At 49.3% G+C, this 18,860-nt stretch overlaps 2 protein-coding genes and 1 long non-coding RNA gene across 3 annotated transcripts; 2 read left to right on the forward strand and 1 right to left on the reverse strand.

Moving 5' to 3' along the window:
* Positions 1–334: 334 nt before the first annotated feature.
* On the reverse strand, positions 335–5,884 carry SLC2A10 (solute carrier family 2 member 10). The gene is made up of 5 exons (XM_054081207.1): positions 5,682–5,884; positions 3,206–4,570; positions 2,052–2,174; positions 1,346–1,481; positions 335–685 (listed from the first exon to the last, which is right to left on the reverse strand). The coding sequence occupies exons 1-5, from the start codon at positions 5,878–5,880 to the stop codon at positions 589–591; spliced, it is 1,920 nt and encodes a 639-aa protein (XP_053937182.1). The 5' UTR covers positions 5,881–5,884; the 3' UTR covers positions 335–588.
* On the forward strand, positions 4,523–12,976 carry LOC128853792 (uncharacterized). The gene is made up of 3 exons (XR_008452549.1): positions 4,523–4,822; positions 7,960–8,605; positions 8,683–12,976. It is a non-coding gene; the product is annotated as an uncharacterized LOC128853792 (long non-coding RNA).
* Positions 12,977–14,761: 1,785 nt separating this feature from the next.
* Positions 14,762–16,464, forward strand: TP53RK (TP53 regulating kinase). The gene is made up of 2 exons (XM_054081209.1): positions 14,762–15,222; positions 15,630–16,464. Exons 1-2 carry the CDS (start codon positions 14,781–14,783, stop codon positions 16,106–16,108), a joined length of 921 nt encoding a protein of 306 aa, XP_053937184.1. The 5' UTR covers positions 14,762–14,780; the 3' UTR covers positions 16,109–16,464.
* The last annotated feature ends 2,396 nt before the right edge of the window (positions 16,465–18,860 follow it).

Here is an 18,860-nt window from a genome sequence, read left to right on the forward strand (position 1 = left end):
AGCACAGCCCTTGAGAGATCAGGTAGGTGAGCTGCTGGGCCTGGACACGGTGGGAAACAGCACCCTGTGAGCTGGCACTCCTGTCTCCGCTGCAACGGGGCATTTGTCTGCATTAGCTCCCATCTCAGACTCCAGGCTCTTACACGTTACAAAGGGTGACAATTTTAATGTACGCTGCTGTGCACTTGACACATTCCTCCTGCACTACTTGTCTCCTCTGTAAAGCATCAAGTATTTCAAAGTAGTAGAAAATAATACCCCTTGCTCACGAAAGAACTGCATGGATGGAAAGGATTGTCAGCAAAAGTTGTGTTTTAATTCCTGTGTATAAAACCATTAATATTTTACATGACAGGAGATACAAACCATGAAAAATGAAAGATATCAAAGGAAAGACATCTTCCCTGCGTGGGACCTATGACCCTCCAAGGACCCAAAGGACAGCTATCAGCGTGTCCAAGATCTAAGGCACTACGGTGAGAACCATCTCCAAGCAGAGGTCACCAGTTAAAGGCTGTGGAAAAGAACTGTCCAGATGGCACAGCCTGCTCCTCTCCTCAGGGCGATGCTGCAGGTACGTCATTGATTTCACGTGCTGCTGGTGTGCTCCACTTTCTGGTACTGGGTATGTGTGCAGCTTGTTCCTCTTCCATGTCTCTTCTTGAACATGTTTCCTTCCCACACCCTGCCAGGCAAAGGGGAAGGTTGGCTGGAGCAGCTGCTGCTTGCAGCAAGCCAGGAGCCAGGCAGGGGTTTACAGCACTTGGCCCTCTCTGGCCACCCGCCACGTGGTGCGTGCTCCTGCCCCTTGTCATTGTGCGGCTGCACCACCTCTCTCTGCTCCAGCGATCCTTGCCCTGACACCTCCTTCACAATTAGAACCGTACTAATACCACTCGATCTTCCCTAGTACAGCCAGAATTACAGGCTTTGCACGGAAATTACAGGGTGAAGGCCCATGGCATGTGTTACACCATGCAATGTCTCTGCCCCAGAGGAGAAGGATTAGTCCAGAATTACTCTAAGGACCTCTCTGTCCTGACATGCCTATGCCATGATCTGGTCCTGCTCTCCTCCTGCCACCCACAAACCGTGTTTTTTAGCCCTTTTTCTCGTGACTGTCACTACTGCCTTCAAAAAGCACGGCTGCAAGGCTCAGGGCGGTGACCTGCTGCTGAACCACACTGCGCACCCCATCCCATCGCCCCGCTGCAAACTGAGGGATTCTCAGCACCACTGATCAGCCTTTGGTACAGCCCTGAGCTGCCCAGTGCCACAGACCTCAGGTGCTGCTGGTGGGAAGCACCCAAGGCCAACACTCACGCTGGTACAACAGCACACGTACCGTTTCCTGGTGAACTGCTGGTCTACCTCCTCTAAGGACTGTCCTTTTGTTTCCGGAACAAAAAGGTAAATAAATGTAACAGCCATCACTCCCATCAGTCCATAGAGAAGAAACATCCAGGAGAAACCAATGGCATCTGCAGAGAGATTGAAGTGTATGAAGGATCCGTTGGAGGTAGGTCACATCATGGGATACAAAGGAAGCTGGTTGCTTACTGCAAGGTTGTCACAGGTACCTGACAGAGGCATCTTATTTTGGCAAACACTCAAAAGGGCAGGGAAGGTCCTTATCTGCAAGGTCTGGACCATGAATCAGCAAGGGAGGATGGTCCACACCAGGCTTTGCCAGAAGCACCGTAGAGGGAAGGAGAAGGCAGCCAAGCTCCAAGATCCAGCAGTACCCACCGAGCGCCTCAGCCACCAGCTTTGCTAGCAAGAAACATTGTAAAGCTACTGGCATGAAAGGTACCAACTCCATAGTTTCCCAGTATTCTAAAACAGCCCAGCGGGTGACAGATGATTTTTATGAAATCAGTGGTGGAGGGGCACAGAGCAGTGTTGCTGGTGCCTGTTCTTTCTGCTGTCAGAAGGATCAGGGTCACTCCTATTCCAGCGTCAAGTTCAAAATACCACTTATCTCCAACCAGCTTGTGGTGGGTGCCTTCACTAGCCATCCTGGGGGAGATAGAGGGGCGAGGGACACTTACCAATAAGGTCCAGGAAGGAGAGGCTGATCAGTAAATTGGCAGCCCAGTTAAAGCTGTTACAGAAGGCAAAGGCTCTTCCTCTTATCCCAGCAGGGTAGATCTCGCTGAGGATCAGCCAGGTCACTGCACAGATCAGAGAGATCAGAAAGACAGTTGTAGGGGTTAAGCAATTTCTTTGAGAAATGGGCAAGGAAGACTTCAGCAGGGTTTTAAGCTCTGGCTTCGCCAAGCACCTGCTGCTGGTGATGTCAAACATTCATCAATCTCAGTCAGGTCATGGCACAGCACTTCAAAACTCTCACGTTCAGCACGCCATGGAAGAATGAAAACACCAATGAAAGGACTCAGGGAGCAAAGGAGAAAGCCAGCAACTTGGTCATTCCATTCAGGAGAGATGGAAAAGATCTGGCATGCCTGCTGTCAGGACACTCTTTTTGTAGAGAAAAGGGAAAGGGACAGTACTAGGGAGACCACGTTGTGTCTGGGCTACAACCAGAGCTACAGTAAAGTAGCTTCTCCTGTCCCAGGGTTATTTCACTTGAAATAACTCACAGAGTCACTGTCAAACCCGTGAAACTTGCTGTGCACTTCTGTTTTCCCTTGAGCCAGGTGTTTTCTTCCATTAAAGCATTTAAAGCAATAAATGCCAGAAAACAGTAGAGCTCACATGAAAGCATGAACTAATCTCTATTCTCAACTGACGAATAAATAACTATTTCAGAAAAAGACCATGTGATAACTTTGAGGAGGCTCCACTTCCAGTTCTGCCACTGGCTTTCTTGATCACACGGGAGAAGCCTCTCAGTCTCTCTGTCCTCAGCCCTCTATTTTCCTCCTCATCAGGGTGCTGTGAAGATTAGGCAGTGCTTGTGGGATGCTCTGATTTTGTAATGAGCACAACAGCAAAAAAAACCCACTATAAGGGTAGTGATAGCATGGAAAAGAAATTACACTAGTGCTGTAACAGCCTTATAACTGATGAAGCTGCAATGCTAGAAAATGATTCAGTGGGCTGAAAAGGAAATATTTCCAGTTTCCAGAAACGGAGCTGCTTGGTAAAGCAGATGCATAATGAACATTTCAAGCAGACTATAAAGATCAGCCCTAGTTTTATTCTCTGGGTTAGTGCGAGGATATATAAACACCATACTCACTTGGTCCAAATCCAATTGAGAAGGCGCTGACAAAAGCCATCATGCTCAGCAGTGTAATCCAATTTAAAACCATATGTTCTGCCCAAGGAGCACCATGGAAAGGAGGGACAGTCTCTTTACTGAACTGACCTACAAAGTCCCTTGGCTGAGTGAGGGAAGAATCAGGAACAACCTCTCTATTTTGAGTACCGGCAAAAACTTTTGTAAGGCTCCTTGTAGCAGCAAAACCAAGGTCTGCCTGACTTTTCACAGCACCTAATGCTGGTGGGATGGGTGACACAGTAGGCTGGGAGGATACGGGTGTCAGGAGGTACTGGGTGAGGCTGTGGGATGCATTGGGGTCTACGGCTGCCTTGCAGTCCCTGGCCATGGGCAGCGGAGCACTGCGGCTGGTGAGGCCAATGATGGTGACAGAGAGGGCCATCACCACGCAGCCAGCCATGAGCAGCACTCTCCTGCCAGCCTTGTCTGCAAAGGCCATTGCAATGAGTGTGGCCACCACTTTTATTGCCCCCAACCCGACAGAAGCCAGGATCGCTGAGGAGTTGCTTTGGAAGCCCACCGAGTGGAAGATTTTGGAGGCATAGCCCAGCACGTTGGGCTGCCCAGTGAACTGCTGGAAGAGCACCAGGCCCAGGCCCACCAGAGTCCGCCTTCTCATGTTGTCTCTAGTCCTGAAAAGATCAAGAAATGAGTAATGCTTCTCCTTATAGGGCTCCTGCTTCACTGTCTCTCTGCCTTCGGTGTTCTGCAATTGAATGAGGCCCTTCTGGCAGTCTGAGTCCCATGAGCTTAATTTAACAGGGTTCACTGGGAGAAAGAGAATGCTGAGGAACTGCATGGCCGTCGGGGCAATGGCCAGCCCAAACATGTACCTCCAACCCTCATCCACATCTGCAAAGATGTAATTCAGTGCATAGGACAGCAGGATGCCTATGGTGATCCCTGCTTCATAGAGAGACACCAGCAGACCTCGCTGATGAGCAGCCACCATTTCTGAGACGTAGATGCAGCAGGCCATGGACGAAACAGAGATGGCAAAGCCCACCGTGATGCGCCCAGTGACCAGTCCAATAAATGATCTTGCCAGTGTGAGAATAAGGCTGCCAACCAACAGGACCAAGTTGCTGACCAGGATTGCTCTCCTCCGTCCATGGCGGTCAATGAGGATCCCCCCGACCAGAGAGGCGAGGAGAGCTCCGATAAGGAGGGCACTCACGAGAACTTCTTGCTTGAAGCAGCTGAGTTGAAACTCTATCTGCAACTGCAGCAATGCACCAGAGATAATCCCCAGCTCGTATCCAAATATCAGCCCACCCAGGAGAGAGACAGTTGCAGACAAGAGGAGGACCAGCAGTGCACGACCTGGAAAACAAGCAAGCAACACTAGGTTCAGCTCTCCAGCCCTAGCAGGCAAGCTATCGGCATGCACAAGCCGGAAAAAAACTCTCCTAGGACACCCAAAGTTTTCCAACTACAAAACCATGATGCCGAGTTTCCCCAAAAGGCAGGAGGTTATGTGTATTCACACAACCTACCAGGCCTGCACACATCCACTGACCGCAGAGGCACTCACTTGGGCTGCAGAACTGTGAAAACAGAACTTTGTTAACAAAGGTAAGACTTGTATTTAAGTGGGCAACAGCTATTTGTACTGGCTGGAGTTGCATGGGAAGATCCTCTGTGGTCTCCTGTGATTTTCATTACAAAACCTGTTCTGTCAGGAAACGCAGCTTCTGCTTTCTGGTTCCGAATCGTTCTGCATTATCATTTTCATGTTTCAGTGCATGTGGTACCACCATCAGCTCTCACTGCAGGCTCTGCATTTTCACTCCCTACCTTGTCACTAGAAACGTGCTCACAAGGTTTATTTCTCCCAGTTAATCTTGCACTCTCAGCCTGACATGGTGGGGGTGGCCCTGATTTCTTCATCCCTCCCTCTCCAGCACCCAGCTGAATCCAGAATCCCTGAGCTAGGCACAACCTTCTCAGGCTGCTCCAGGACTACAGAACAAATTTCATCACGAGCTGAAAAGCTCACTGTTGCCTGGCCCAAACACAAGAAGCGCTTCTTAGACCTTGCCCTTCCCATAGAGCCGAGCATGCAAATTTAATAAGTACGTAAGTTTAGTTAAAACAAGGAAAAAAGCTGGAGTCCCTCTGTGCACACCCCAGCGACAGCAAGCCCGGCTGCCTTCAGCACAAGTGAGTGCCCTCTCCACATTCCTTGGGCGGAGAGAGGGAAAAAGAGGGAAGCACCCCCAGCTGCGCCCCCGGGATGGCCCTCGGGGCTGTGCCATCGCAAACCACCCCTTTGTCTTTGCTACATCTGCTGCTCGGAGCGCTACAAGAGCAGAAAGGAAGGGGTGGGCGCAGCCTCAGCCTTTAGAAGAAGTTGAAAACTGTTTGGAAAACTTTTTTCCCGTCCCGGGAGGGCCTCGTTCCCCCCTGCCCCGCGCCCCGTCCCCGCACTCACCCATGGCGCGGCGCAGCGGGTCCGGCACCGCCGCGGGGCCGCCCCGCGCCACGTCGCGCCCGCCCTGCCTCCGGCCGGGCAGCTGGGGCTTGTAGTCACGGGGAGCGGAGCCCTGCGGGGGCCCTCGGGGGGGCGGACCGAAAAACGCCGGCAAATCAACTCCCCGAGACTCTTCTTTGGAGGTTTGGAAAGCGGGCATCCCTTGTCAGACCTTGCAACGCGAGGGAGAGGTCTCCTCCATCGTGTGCAGCTGCTTAGAGAGTAAATATCCCACGTACATACGTATGTATACTCTTCCCCATAATCTTATGCAGATTCTGTTACTTTCCGAGATCTAACTTTAATACTATCATTGAAGGAAGGAATAAATCACTAAGAATAATAAGAACAATAAGAATCAAATCTTGGCCAGTTTGCAGTAAGAAAATGTGATTGCAACAGGAGGTTACCTCGTTCTCTCGTTGAAACAAGGACCGTCCCCAGCAGGAATGAGGGATAGACCTGAGCTCACCAGGAGGACACAATGGGGAAGAAGATAAGATTTAGTGGCAGATAGGAATGGTTGGACTCCAAGAGGTCTTTTCCAACCTGGTGATTCTATGATTCTATAAAGAGCATCAGAAGATTCTGAAGACACAAATGAACTGTGATGTACATTCACGAGTGGGTGACAAGATGTTATAATGAGTTCTATGTATGTTTAACCAATATTTCCTGAATATGTAACCACTGTTTCTCAGAATCTATATGAATATCTATGTTTAACCAGTATAAAAGTCCTGTAACCTCACACACGTATCAGGTGAAATGATTCCCTGTGTGTCCGGTGTCATATTATGTATTAAAGCAATACCTGCTTAGTAATCAAACTGGCATTGATTATTGTTTGGCCTTTTTCACGTCACCATTATGAACTTCACAACAGGCAAAACTCTTGCTAATTTGCAGCTGGCTCCAGCTCTTTACTTCACCTTGCCTTTGAATCATAGAATCACCGGGTTGGAAAAGGCCTTTGAGATCATTGAGTCCAACCATACCTCTCGGCCACTCAACCATATCCTTAAGCAGCTCATCTGCCCCACCTGGGTGACCAAAATTGATGCTGTGAAAAGCCAAACTCAATAATCAATGCCAATTTGATTATTAAGCAGGTATCGTTTTAATAAACAGCGCTGAGGTACACATGGGGTAATCCACCTAATGTGTTCAACTGTTGAGACTGGTTACATGACTTTTATACTGGTTAAACATACATAATCATATAGTTTCTGGGAAATACTGGTTAAACAGTTACATGTCCATTGTTTTTCCAGGAAGTTATTAGCATACCCTCTCTTGTATGCATATCATGGTTTCTTTGTGTCTTCAGAAGCCTCTGCTGGTCTTTATCTTATCTCCTCCCTCATTGCGTCCTCTTGGTGAGCTCAGGTCTTTTAAAAACCTCTAGGGATGATTACTCCACCACCTCCCTGGGCAGCCTCTGCCAGTGCCTGGTGACCCTTTTGGTGAAGTTTTTTTTCCTAATGTCAAATCTGAACCACCCCCGGCACAGCTTGAGGCCATTCCCCCTTGTCCTGTCCCCTGTCACTTGGGAGAAGAGACCAGCATCCTCCGCTCTACAACCTCCTTTCAGGTAGTTGTAGGCAGTGATAAAGTCTCCCCTCAGCCTCCTCTTCTCCTTTCTTGAGAGAGGGAAACACTGCTAGCAGAGGTGAATACGGACAAAGAGACATCTGTTCAGCACAGACCATACAGAGCACAAGACATTATAATGAAGGGTATCTGGAAAAAACACTTTTTTAAAGAAAAAATGAGATCAGAGGGACATTGTCTAACTTGCAAAAATACAATTACTTAGATGAAACTTTACTCTGCTTTAGATTAAATCAAAGATACTCCACTTTTTGTAATAGTAACTACTTCTTGTATCTGTATGTGCTGCTTGGGGTGCTGGCTCTGGGTGGGCACGGCCCCAGGGAGCTGATGCAAAGGGCCGGGAGAAGGAGCAGAGCTCCAGGGCTATGGAGGGACACGATCCCCACATTAACCCGGGCTGGGTGTGAGAACACTCTGTCCAGCTCAGGTTTGCCTGCACAGGGGGGCTGGGGACATTCTACCTAATTGATCTGGAAATGAGGATGTGGCAGGGTATGGCATAGGTTGCTGGAAAGACAGTTCTGTCTCACTTGAACCAGGAAAGGAATCTCTCCTCACTGAGTGCAGAGCTTCACTCCTCTGGGAAGCCCACAAGAGACTGACAGTTTGTTATATTTTACAGGTAGCTCAGCTGGAAAGCCAAAGAAAGTCTACTAGGAGAGGAGTGACTGCTGAAAGAAAGAGAGCAGCATGACTGAGTTTGTACTCCTACCTTTCTCTTTTGTGGCAAAATACGAATCAGCCTCTCAAGCTTATCTCCTTCCCCCAGCACAGCAGTCCATTAAGCAAAGCATTTCAGTATCCAACTTCCCTTGTAATTAACATTCTTTTTCTGCTCAGTGGAACAGAAACCTTCCTGCTGGCTACTGCATAAAAGACACTGGGACGGAAGATTTTTTTTCTGAGTCTGAGGCTAGATTCATGTATCCCAAAGTCTAGTTCGTGAAACAATGATTTTACAGAACCGGATATGCCTATAACTGCTTTCAAAACTCTTTAACACAGTGCAAGCATTCTCTCTTTGTGCTGTTCATGCCAACTGTGGTTGCTGGGCAGGTTGCACTGCAGTGAAGTACGTGTGTTTGCAGCAAACCATATGCAATATTCAGGAATCCCAGCTGGTGCAGGGACCAGCACAGGGAAGATGTGCTGCAACTGGCTTGGGGCTGGGCTGGCACTGCCTTCCCAGATCCATGCAACAGGACTGCCGATGGAGGGAACACACCGATGACCATAAACCTGCACTGCGAGCTGGGATGTGACTGCAGGTAACATTCCATTTAATCACATTGTTATAACAACACAAGCTCCAGCCTAGCGCTCTTTGGAGCCCATGCTGGTAAAGCTTTTTGCTGCCGTACAGGGTCGAGATGGGGGGAGGTCTGCATTGGTGACCGTGGTGCCTGCGGTGCCGACACACCCCTGTGACACAGGCCAAAGTAAGCAGGTTGGGTGAAGAATGAGGATCACGTGATATTTTTTTCAAAGATCTTTTTCAGTCATTCCACTTGTTAACTTAACGACGCATTTGAGAGTAATAGTTAAAGAATCATTATTCTTTGTAGGGGATTATATATCATGTCTCTGCTCTGGAGGCCAGTGGTGCCAACTCGGTTTTTTTTTCTCCAAATCACAGTTTTGAGATGCCTGAGATGGGCAATCGTGGATCATGCATGTCCTTTCAGCTTTAGTCTGTTGGATATCTGGCCAGCAACATGGGCAGCAGGGGATTTTGTTTCTTCTCAAAGTCATAGTGAGTATTAAGCATTTCAAATCATCTACCTAATTTATAGATTAAATAAATGCTTCCTATTAATATGTTCTAATTTAAATGGAAAGACACTATTTAAAAATACCTCGTTTAAAACCTTGTATGTGATACAGACACATGGGTTCACAGAGATCACACGCTTGGGGAAGAATGGCTTCAGACATGAACACCAGCTAACAGAAACCAATGGTGTTCATGGAAGGAGCATTACAGTATGATTTGTAATGCATGTTAAAGTAATTCATGTTAAAGTATTTTAAACAGCTCTGAAATCACGACCAGCTCTTATGACAGAGGGAGAAATGACTGCAATTTTCCCCTTTCCCCAAGACCCTGCATATGAGGCCAGTTCACAGTGGGCAGCAGGCACTACAGCCCCATGTCTGGGCTCATGTTCCATGTTTTGGGAACACAAGAGGATGCTGGGAATGCAGTGTGATCTTACCTGTGAGCTCTGCCCCCCACAGCTTCTCCCTGGAGCTCAAGCCTTTACATTTTGTGTGTTCTGGGTTATGAACTGGAGGAGGTGTGATCCACCTGTGGTTCCCCACCACACCAGGTGGAGAGCCACAGGGGAGCTGTAGCCTTCAGCAGCTGCTGGGCAAACCTGCTCTTGGCTGTGTGGGCTGCAGTTTGCCTGAGCAATTCCTTCCTTCTCAAATGATTTCAGCGTGAGAAGGAAGAAATGATATTTTTCTCTATAGTCACTCTGCATTTGTTTATCTGCCACCCCACCATCTTCTGGAGGCTTCCTGTTCTCTGGCAGGGCAATAAACATTATTAGCACACACAGCAGGAGGTGAGGGCTAGGAAGTATAGGCAGAGCTTTACGGAATGTTTGCAAAAGGTGGGCAAAAAGATGATATCAGTGTGTACAGAAATGCAGCTGTTGTGTCGATGCTGTGCGTGTCTGGGGGCTATGGTCCTCTGAAAGGAAGGGCCCGAAGGACGTGATGTCATCCAGAGGGACCTGGCCAGGCTGGAGAAGGGGGCCTGTGAGAACCTCATGAGGTTCAACAAAGCCAAGTGTAAGGTCCTGCACCTGGGTCGGGGCAATCCCCGTTTTCAGTACATGATGGGGGATGACGTGCTTGAGAGCAGCCCTGCAGAAAAGGACTTGGGGTGCTGGTCAATGAGAAGCTCGACGTGGGCTGGCCATGTGCGCTCGCAGCCCAGAAGGCCAACCGTATCCTGGGCTGCATCAAAAGAAGTGCAGCCAGAAGGTTGAGGGAAGTGATTCTGCCCTTCTAATCCTCTCTTGTGAGACCTCATCTGGAATACTGTGTCTGGTTCTGGAATCCTCAACGTAAGAAGGACATGGAACTGCTGGAACGGGTGCAGAGGAAGGCTACAAAGATGATCGGAGGGCTGGAGCACCTTCCCTAAGAGGACAGGCTGAGAGAGTTGGGCTTGTTCAGCTTGGAGAGAGAAGGCTCAGAGGAGATCTTATAGCGACCTTCCAGTACATGAAGGGGCTACAGAAAAGCTGGAAAGGGACTATTCATAAAGGCTTGTGGGTATAGGACCAGGGGGAATGGGTATAAACTGGAGAGGGGGAGATTTATACTGGGCATTAGGAAGAATTTCTTTGCCATGAGGGTGGTGAGACACCGGCACAGGTTGCCCAGGGAGGTTGTGGATGCCCCATCCCTGGAGGTGTTCAAGGCCAGGTTGGATGGGCCTTGGGCAGCCTGATCCAGTGGGATGTCCCTGCCCACAGCAGGTAGGTTGGAACTAGATGATCTTTACGGTCCCTTCCAACCCTAAGTATTCTACAATACTATGAAAGAAAAAGGCAAAACCTGCTATGATGTAAAGCAGGGATAGTTTGGGGGAAAAGTCGTCTTTTGAGGTTTTTCAAATACATCTTTCTTATACAGTTTGTAGTTAATGGGTATTTTGGGCCTCTTGATGCCCCTAGGATCTGCATGAGAAGATCTGTAGGGTTTGGATCCACCAGGACTGTCCCATGCTTCAAATCTGCTAGCATGTTTCTAGTCTTGCTCCCTCCTGCAATGCTTTCCCCCTCCTCTTGAGACTGTGTGTCTTGGCAGTGCCATTTCACCATCTGATCCTTATCTCGCTCTTGGCTGCTGGACTTGCGGAGCATGAGGCGTGTTCCTGCTTTGCAGCCCAACAACACATCTCCAGGGCTGAGCCACAGGAATGCGCTTCCTGAAGAGCTCAGTGTTTGAAACAGCTGCCTGAAGAGCCTTAAAAAACACAAATTAAAATACAAATATAAGAGGAGGAAGAAGCCTGTACCAGAAAAAGGAAGACACAGTGTTCAGCAACCCTCATCCCATTCTCTAATTACAATTGACCCTTAGGGAAAGATTTAGAGGACCAGCTCAATTCAGTTATTGATGAGACTTATAATCCAAGAGCAGGTTCTGGTGTTATAGCTGGCAGGGGCACACCCAGCTCTCCAGCCATCTGCATTTATTGCCTGCTCACTTACAGCCCAGAGGGCATTTTTATTACTAAACCAGACTGTATGAGTTTTCTTTCATGTTATCCTAAGCCTGGGGATGTTCACTAGCAATGCCAGTCAGTACTGGTGGTTGCCTGATAGGTACCATTTACTGCACATTGTAAGGATGCCTCCAGTATGGCAGCCTGCGGTGACCCAGGGTGCTCCCGCGTCCCCGCACCCCTCTGATGGGTGGCTGCTCCCCACAGCCCTCCTCCCACTGCCTGCCTTGCCCGTATCATCCGTATCAACTTGGAGAATTGGCCAAGACCCATAATTCTGAGCTGTGGTGGGAGTTAAAGCTGTGAATTCACACACAGGAGGGTTTATCTCTTTACCTACGCTTCAGAGGTTGAGGACACAACCCCAGAGCTAACAAGTGCCTTAGCTGGGCACAAGAAGGCCCCTGAGCCTTGATGTAGCCCAAATTCAGCCCTTTTCTAGTCTGTCCAGTGCTGAGGATGGGAGCCTCCATCCTTAAATCAGCTGGAGTGTGATGGGAGAGCTGCCTGCAGCACTGCAGCCTGCCTGATGCTGAGGGATCGGCAGGACAGCAGGCAGGAACCCATGGGATCTGTCTTGCTTTGCTGCACTGCTATTTTATTCTTTCAATTACATTGGTTGTAAAAGGAGAGTTTATAAATGCTTGTCAGCAGGAGAACAAAGTTACGTAATTAAACAATTTACCAGAGAGTCTGAGGCTTCAATGCAATTCTCTGGAGTGATTTGATATTCCAATAAAAATACTGGGTGATACCATAAATATTGTAAATGGCTCTAGATGGTTTCCAAGGGCTATGTCAACTGTTTATTGCATTAAAAAGAAAAAAAAAATAAAAAAATAAGTGAAATCAAAGGGAAGACAAAATTTAAATAAATAAAATAATGGGAAAAATAAAGCAAAAATATTTTCATTTGTATTTTGAAAGCTCCGGAGGGTGGTTTTGGCCAGCATGAGAGAAAACTGTCGGATTTACCAGAATAACAAACCAAGGGCATCTGTATGCACTTGCTCATAGGTTAAATAGGTATGTCTGTGGGGTCTGCACGTGGATGCTTAGATAAAATCTGCCCACAACACAGGGAAACCTCTTTGTTTATATGATTGTTTGTGGCACTTGCAAATTCCACCCAGGAATGCCTTTCTTTCCCTAGCCAAACTGTCAGGCTCCTAGAGCCCTGTCGCAGCAAGGGCAGCTGAAGGAGGATACCACAAGTGGGCAGAATTGTGGGATGGATTACTTGTATTATTGAAAATTTGGGAAGGTTGTTTAGAAGTTGTTATTGAAGCAAGATAAATATTTGCCAGGCACGATCCCATCATGCAGTGACAAGTAAGCTGTATGGAATGTGTTAATAAAATATAAAAGTTTGGAAAAGGAAACAAATACTGTGGATGAGAAAACAAGGACAAAATGGACTTGTGCCACCTCCAAAGGCAATAAATGAAAACATATTTACATGGACATTACATTCTTTTTTTTTTTACATGGTCCCACGTATCTTCTGAGAAACATCAGTTGCAGTATGTGCAGATCACCCAGTAGAGTAGTGGGTTTTCAGCATGCCATGAAAACCCAAACACTGCTCCCAAGATAATGAGGTTTGTCCATCTTTTACTAACATGGAGATGTGGGCCCTGGCTGCTTGAGGAACTCAGGCTGTCCGAGTCACCATGTAAGCAGCCATGTCAGTGTTAGAAGCAGGAGCTTTGGTGCTGCCCAGCCTGGGGCCTGGGTCACACCACGCCCTGTTGCAGGCTGGTGATCCCTTGTAGGCTATGGGCAAACCCCTTATCCTCCCCAACCACAAACTGGGCAGCTGAAGTGTTTCTACATGAGCTCCAGTGAGGGCTTTGCACACAGAATGTGCCAAGAGCCCGTGGTTGAGCTCTGATGCTGATGCCCTGCTGTTGGTGCCTCAGTGGTGGAATCTCCATGGTGAAGTCTTGGTAGTGATGCCCTGGTGGTGGAGCATCCTGGTGGTGATGACCTGGGCTGGTGCCCCAGGGTTGATGCCCTGGCAGACAGCTTCAGGGTGGTGCTGGGAGCACTGTGGGGAGACCACAAGACCCCACCTGCTGCCTTGAGAAGGTGTATATCCAGCACTTGCAGACCCTGGGGCACGTACAAGTTTCACTCTTCCACTCGCAAAAACTCAGGAAAACACCCCAGTGGGGCTGGGGAAGGCTTGGGCAGAAGTCCTACCATCATAGAATCATAGAAATATAGAATCATAGAATGGTTTGGGTTGGAAGGGATCATCTAGTTCCAACCCCCTGCCATGGGCAGGGACACCTCCCACTGGATCAGGTGCCCAACGCCCCATCCAACCTGGCCTTGAGCACCCCCAGGGATGGGGCAGCCACAACTTCCCTGGGCAACCTGTGCCAGTGCCTCACCACTCTCATAGTGAAGAAATTCCTCCTTATATCTGGTTTAAATCTGCCAGTCTCCTATTTATACCCATTGCCTCTATTCAGGTTGGAAAAGACCTCTAAGATCATCCAGTCCAATGGTCAGGCCAACACCACCGTGCCTGCTAAACCACGCCATGGAGTGCCACGTCTACAACCTTTTTGACCACCTCCAGGGATGGAGACTCCACCACTTCCCTGGGCAGTCTCTGCCAGTGCTTCACCATTCTCTCGGTACAGAATTTTTTTCTAATATCCAATCTAAACCTCCCTTAGCGCAATTTCTTCCTCTCATCCTATCTCTTATTGCATGGGAGAAGAGAACAGCATCCGCTTCACTACACCTTCCTTTTGGTGGGAGGTGGTTCTGCCCCTGTACTCATTACTGGTGAGGCTGCACCTCCAATACTGTGTTTGGTCCTGGGCCCTCGCTACAGGAAGGTCTCCCCCAGCCTCCTCTTCTCCAGAGTAAACAGCCCCAGGTGCCCCAGCCGCTCCTCACCTCCCAGCACGGCAGAGGACAGCAGAACCTATGGGGGGAAGCACAAAGAGGGTTTTGGGGAGAGGCAGCGCTGGGGACACCCAGAACAAAGCCGGGCACGAAGCGCGCTATGGCGAGGGCGCCGCGCGGCGGGACAAGCGGGAGCGGCGGAGCGTGCGGAGTTCGTGAGTTTCCGGCAGCGCTGACGAAGATTGCCGAAGCGGGAGGGGCGGGGCTTGGGGAGTTCGTGAGTTTCCGTTCACGCCTTCCGAAGATTGCCGATGCGCTGGGGAGCCGCGCGCATGCGCTGTGCGACGGCGGGGCCTATAATGGCGGCAGCCGAGACTGAGGCGGTTCGCTTACGCTGTGGCATGGCCGGGGTTGTGGGCCCTCCTGGGGGCGAGGAAGGCGCCGGCGCGATGGATGAAGCGGGGGCTGGGGGCCCTGCTGGGGGCGAGGCGGCCACCGGGGCCGCCGCGATGGGCCAGGCGGGGGGCGGAGGCCCTGCTGGGGTCGACGCGGCCGCCGGGGCCGCCGTGATGGACGAGGCGCCGGCGCTGCCCGGGCTGCGGTTGGTCCGTCAGGGCGCCGAGGCCCGCGTGTACCGGGGGCTGTTCCTGGGGCGGGCGGCCGTGGCCAAGGTGCGCATCCCGAAGCGGTACCGGCACCCGGCGCTGGAGGAGCGGCTGAGCCGGCGGCGCACGGCGCAGGAGGCGCGGTCGCTGCTGCGGTGCCGGCGGGCAGGTGGGCCCGGGGGTGGCGGGGGGAGAGGGAGGCCCTGCCGGGACCGACAGCCCTGCGCGCCGGCTGCCTTCGTGGCCCCCGGTGTCAGGGCGTCTTCCTAAAAGGCAGCTTGTGCCCTGCCGAAAGCCCCGATTAGTATTTGGCTGGGGAGGCTCGCCCCTGGGGAGGGACTGATGCTGTCACCGCTCCTAAGCTGCCAGCTGGATTTATGGCTGGAGGCCAGCAGCGTGGGTTGGAAAACAGGGCTTGGCAGGGAGCTCTCCTGGATGTGGGCTGTCAGCAGCCAAGGGTGATATCAACTGGCATTGCTGCATAAGACTTGTGTTGGTTGTGTTTTGTTGTTAAAATAAAATTGGAAAGACCTGTAAATTAGCTTATAACCTTTCTTTTTTTTCTTATTTAAATAGGGATTTCAGCTCCAGTGGTCTACTTTGTGGATTACATGACCAACTCTATATATCTTGAAGATATTGTGGACTCTGTTACTGTTCAAGATCATATTAATTCTGTACAACAAAGTGGAAATGACAACAGTGGTCTCCTTGTCTTGGGAGAGAAGATGGGTGAGCTGTTAGCAAGAATGCATGACGAAGATCTTATACATGGGGATCTCACAACTTCCAATATGCTTCTACGGCCACCCATGGAGAAGCTGGACTTGGTTCTAATAGACTTCGGACTCAGTTTTATTTCAAGTCTTGCAGAGGATAAGGGAGTTGATTTGTATGTTCTGGAAAAAGCCTTCCTTAGCACTCATCCAGATAATGAAACTATGTTTAAGGTTCTGCTAAAGAGCTATGTAGCTAAATCAAAAAAATCTGGTCCTGTAATAAAAAAGCTGGATGAAGTACGACTAAGGGGAAGGAAGAGATCCATGATTGGATAAAAGGCCTAAGGATGGAGGAATATTGCTACTTAGGTTTTGCAAATATGGTTATTTGCGCGTCCAGTTAGTTTTATTTAACAGATGGCTATTTTGATATATTGTGTCCTCAAACAAATAAATTTGAATGAGTTTGTGTAATAAAGTGACCAAAGTAATTGAGAGATGTGAGCACAGTTGAGAGAAACATCTAAATTCTTGCCTAAATGTGCAATATTTCTTCAAAAACCAGTTTACAGCGTCATTCCACCTGCTCAATTCTTCATGTACTTCTTTTAGAGGTTTACTGAGTAATCTTTCTCAGCCCAAAGACCATGGATTTGTGGGAGGTGAGGTGGTCTAGGGAAAACCATAGCATCAGCAAAAGGTAATTTAAAACAATTTTTTTTTTAATTGGATGACTTGCTATGAAGTGTTTAAATCCATTATGAGTGGCTCTGTGTATCCTAAATTTTTTAGGAGACCTGAATTTCAGAACACCGGCAATGGCGGAAATAGAGCACTAACTGTAAGACAGGTACATTATATTTTTTTGAAGTAATTTTGGCTTTTTTTAACTTGCAGTTGATAAGTCTTTCCTTAAGCATATATATATATATATTTAATAGCCATTTTTTGCTGAGGAACTTCCACTTTAAGCAAACAATCTGTGAATGTCTGTTTTTGGAGAAACCCCACAGTGGATGGGTAGGAAATAATCCTCTGTGTTACAAGACTAGGGTGTGAGTTGTGTGCTGGGTGAACGCATGAGCTTTGTCGTTTATTTCACATAATGATGTAAAGGAAACCACTTTGGGAGCGACTTGGTCTGCTGGGCAGCCTCTGTCCTCTGAGAAGATCCTCTGTTTCCTTATGCTCTCCCTGGTGCTCTGTGTGACAGTGCTGGTGCAGAGCCCTCAGGACCGCTCTCCTGCGAGGCGGTTTGCAGCACTTCATGGTCGTGTCCCGTGCAGACCGCTCCAAGGCGGCGCAGCGATGCGATCCGCAGTCCATGCGGTGGCGCTGCCGCAGAGCTGCCGTTTTAGGACCGCAACCTCATCGGTTCGCGGCCGCGCAAGTGTCCTAGCGCTGCGGGCTGGCCCGTGCCCGGCGCGCATTCACCTCTTGCCAGAGGAGCCGCTGGGCGAGTGCCCGGCCCCGGCGTGGGGCCCCGGGTTCCACCGCCCAGCCACAGCTTTGGCGGCCCGTGCTGCCTGCGGAGCCGGTGTGGCTCCTCTGAGCTGAGTTTTTATTGTTTGCGTGCCCGAGCTGTGCTCACCCTGCGTGGAGCGCACCACAGTCGGGGCCCTGAGGAGCAGGAAGGAGCTCTGCTTCCACGCAGGGAGCAGTGGGGCTTTAGGAGCTGCTGCTGTATGTTCTCCTGTGAGCTTGGAGAGCGACTGCAGCAGCCCAAGCAGCCCAGGCTCACTTGAAGTGGTGCTCCTGGGGTAGCTTGCGGGCCGCTGGAGTGGGAGATAGCGGCATGGTGGGAGCAGGTGGATGTAAGCTACGAGTCCCCTAAGGGAGCCTCATCTGAGCCCCAGACCCTCTGAGGGGAGGCAGCGCGCCCAACCGCCCTGCCCGCCATTCCCCATCTGTGCAAACACCGCTCTGACGGCCGCCTGGTGATGCCAGGATTGAGTTACGTTTGCGAAGCCCTTTGAAGAAGTCTGTTTCTAACTATCAGCATGTTTATTAAAATGCAGCTCTCCCTGTGGGACCGTGGAGAAAAAACAAAGCTGATCAACTGCAAGTTTTTATGTCCGGTGCGGTGCTCTGAGATGAAGCCCCGCAGCGGAGCTGGGGTCAGCAGCCTGCAGCGAGGCCAACCTGCTCGGGGAGCTGGTGCGTGGGACTGGCCTCTGCTGAAATCTGCTCTGTGACGGTGCATCAGAGCAAAGTGGGACATTACTGGTAATGAAAAGCAAAATGTTTTGCTTTTTCACTGCATGATAAAACTCCTTGTTATGTAAGTGTTACTTTTTGCACATCTGGGTTATGGCTTGTTGATATTTCCTCTTAATCATCCTGATGTGTCTATATGGATTGCTGTAGTAAATGCTGAGCTATTGCTTTTTGAGGGTAGAAAAATCACAGTAGGTGCATGTCCAGCGAAGGGGACCTCTGGGCTTGCAAAGTATCTACTCCCCATCTTCTTGCAGCCTCAGGTGTATCACTGCTTGTGTCTGTGGAGGCTGCTCCTTGGATGAAAACCACTAATTCCCTAGCTGGGTCACAGAACAGGTGGAGTTTCCAGTCTTGGTTTGACAAAAGAGACCTTGGTGTGCTGCCGTGTTAGCTTTCAGTGCCTCTTCATGGTCATAAGCAGCACCCAAATAATAAGAATTAATAAATTATTACTATTATTATTATTACTAGACACTGCGCTATTAATACTCAGGCTTTATCTCCAGTGTGCATGCATTCTCATAAGGAAAATAAGACTCCTGTTTTTTATTTTTCTTTTTAAAATGAATAGTTTATCAGCTGCAAATATATCATCAAGCTACCAATACTCTTTCAGAGTATGGTCCAACTTTGTAGAAAGTCATATTTTGCAACCAAGTTTAGCTCCATCAAGTTTAAATTGAAATCCAATAAAATAATAACTACTTTTTTAAAGTGAAATTGAAACTATTGTCTTTGGAAAGAGGTAAATGATATTTTAGGCAAGAAACCCAAAGTTTTTAACTCGAAGTGACTCTCTGTCTTGTTTCGTAGCTCCAGCTCTGGCCAAAGCAGCCCAGTGATCAGTCTCGCCCTCCAGAGTAGGGCC

The sequence above is a fragment of the Cuculus canorus genome, chromosome 16 (genome assembly GCF_017976375.1).
Source record: "Cuculus canorus isolate bCucCan1 chromosome 16, bCucCan1.pri, whole genome shotgun sequence".
In the NCBI taxonomy this organism is placed as follows: Eukaryota; Metazoa; Chordata; class Aves; order Cuculiformes; family Cuculidae; genus Cuculus; species Cuculus canorus.

Bases quoted from the DNA above. Each gene is read 5' to 3' on its own strand.
- SLC2A10 (XM_054081207.1), bottom strand. From the start codon at position 5,880: ATGCCCGCTTTCCAAACCTCCAAAGAAGAGTCTCGGGGAGTTGATTTG. The intron at 2,175-3,205 runs GTGAGTATGGTG...TGATCTGTGCAG, and splicing joins CTCAATTGGATTTGGACCAA to TGACCTGGCTGATCCTCAGC. The intron at 686-1,345 runs GTACGTGTGCTG...TTTGCCTGGCAG, and splicing joins CAGCAGTTCACCAGGAAACG to GGTGTGGGAAGGAAACATGT.
- TP53RK (XM_054081209.1), top strand. From the start codon at position 14,781: ATGCGCTGTGCGACGGCGGGGCCTATAATGGCGGCAGCCGAGACTGAG. The intron at 15,223-15,629 runs GTGGGCCCGGGG...TTATTTAAATAG, and splicing joins GCTGCGGTGCCGGCGGGCAG to GGATTTCAGCTCCAGTGGTC.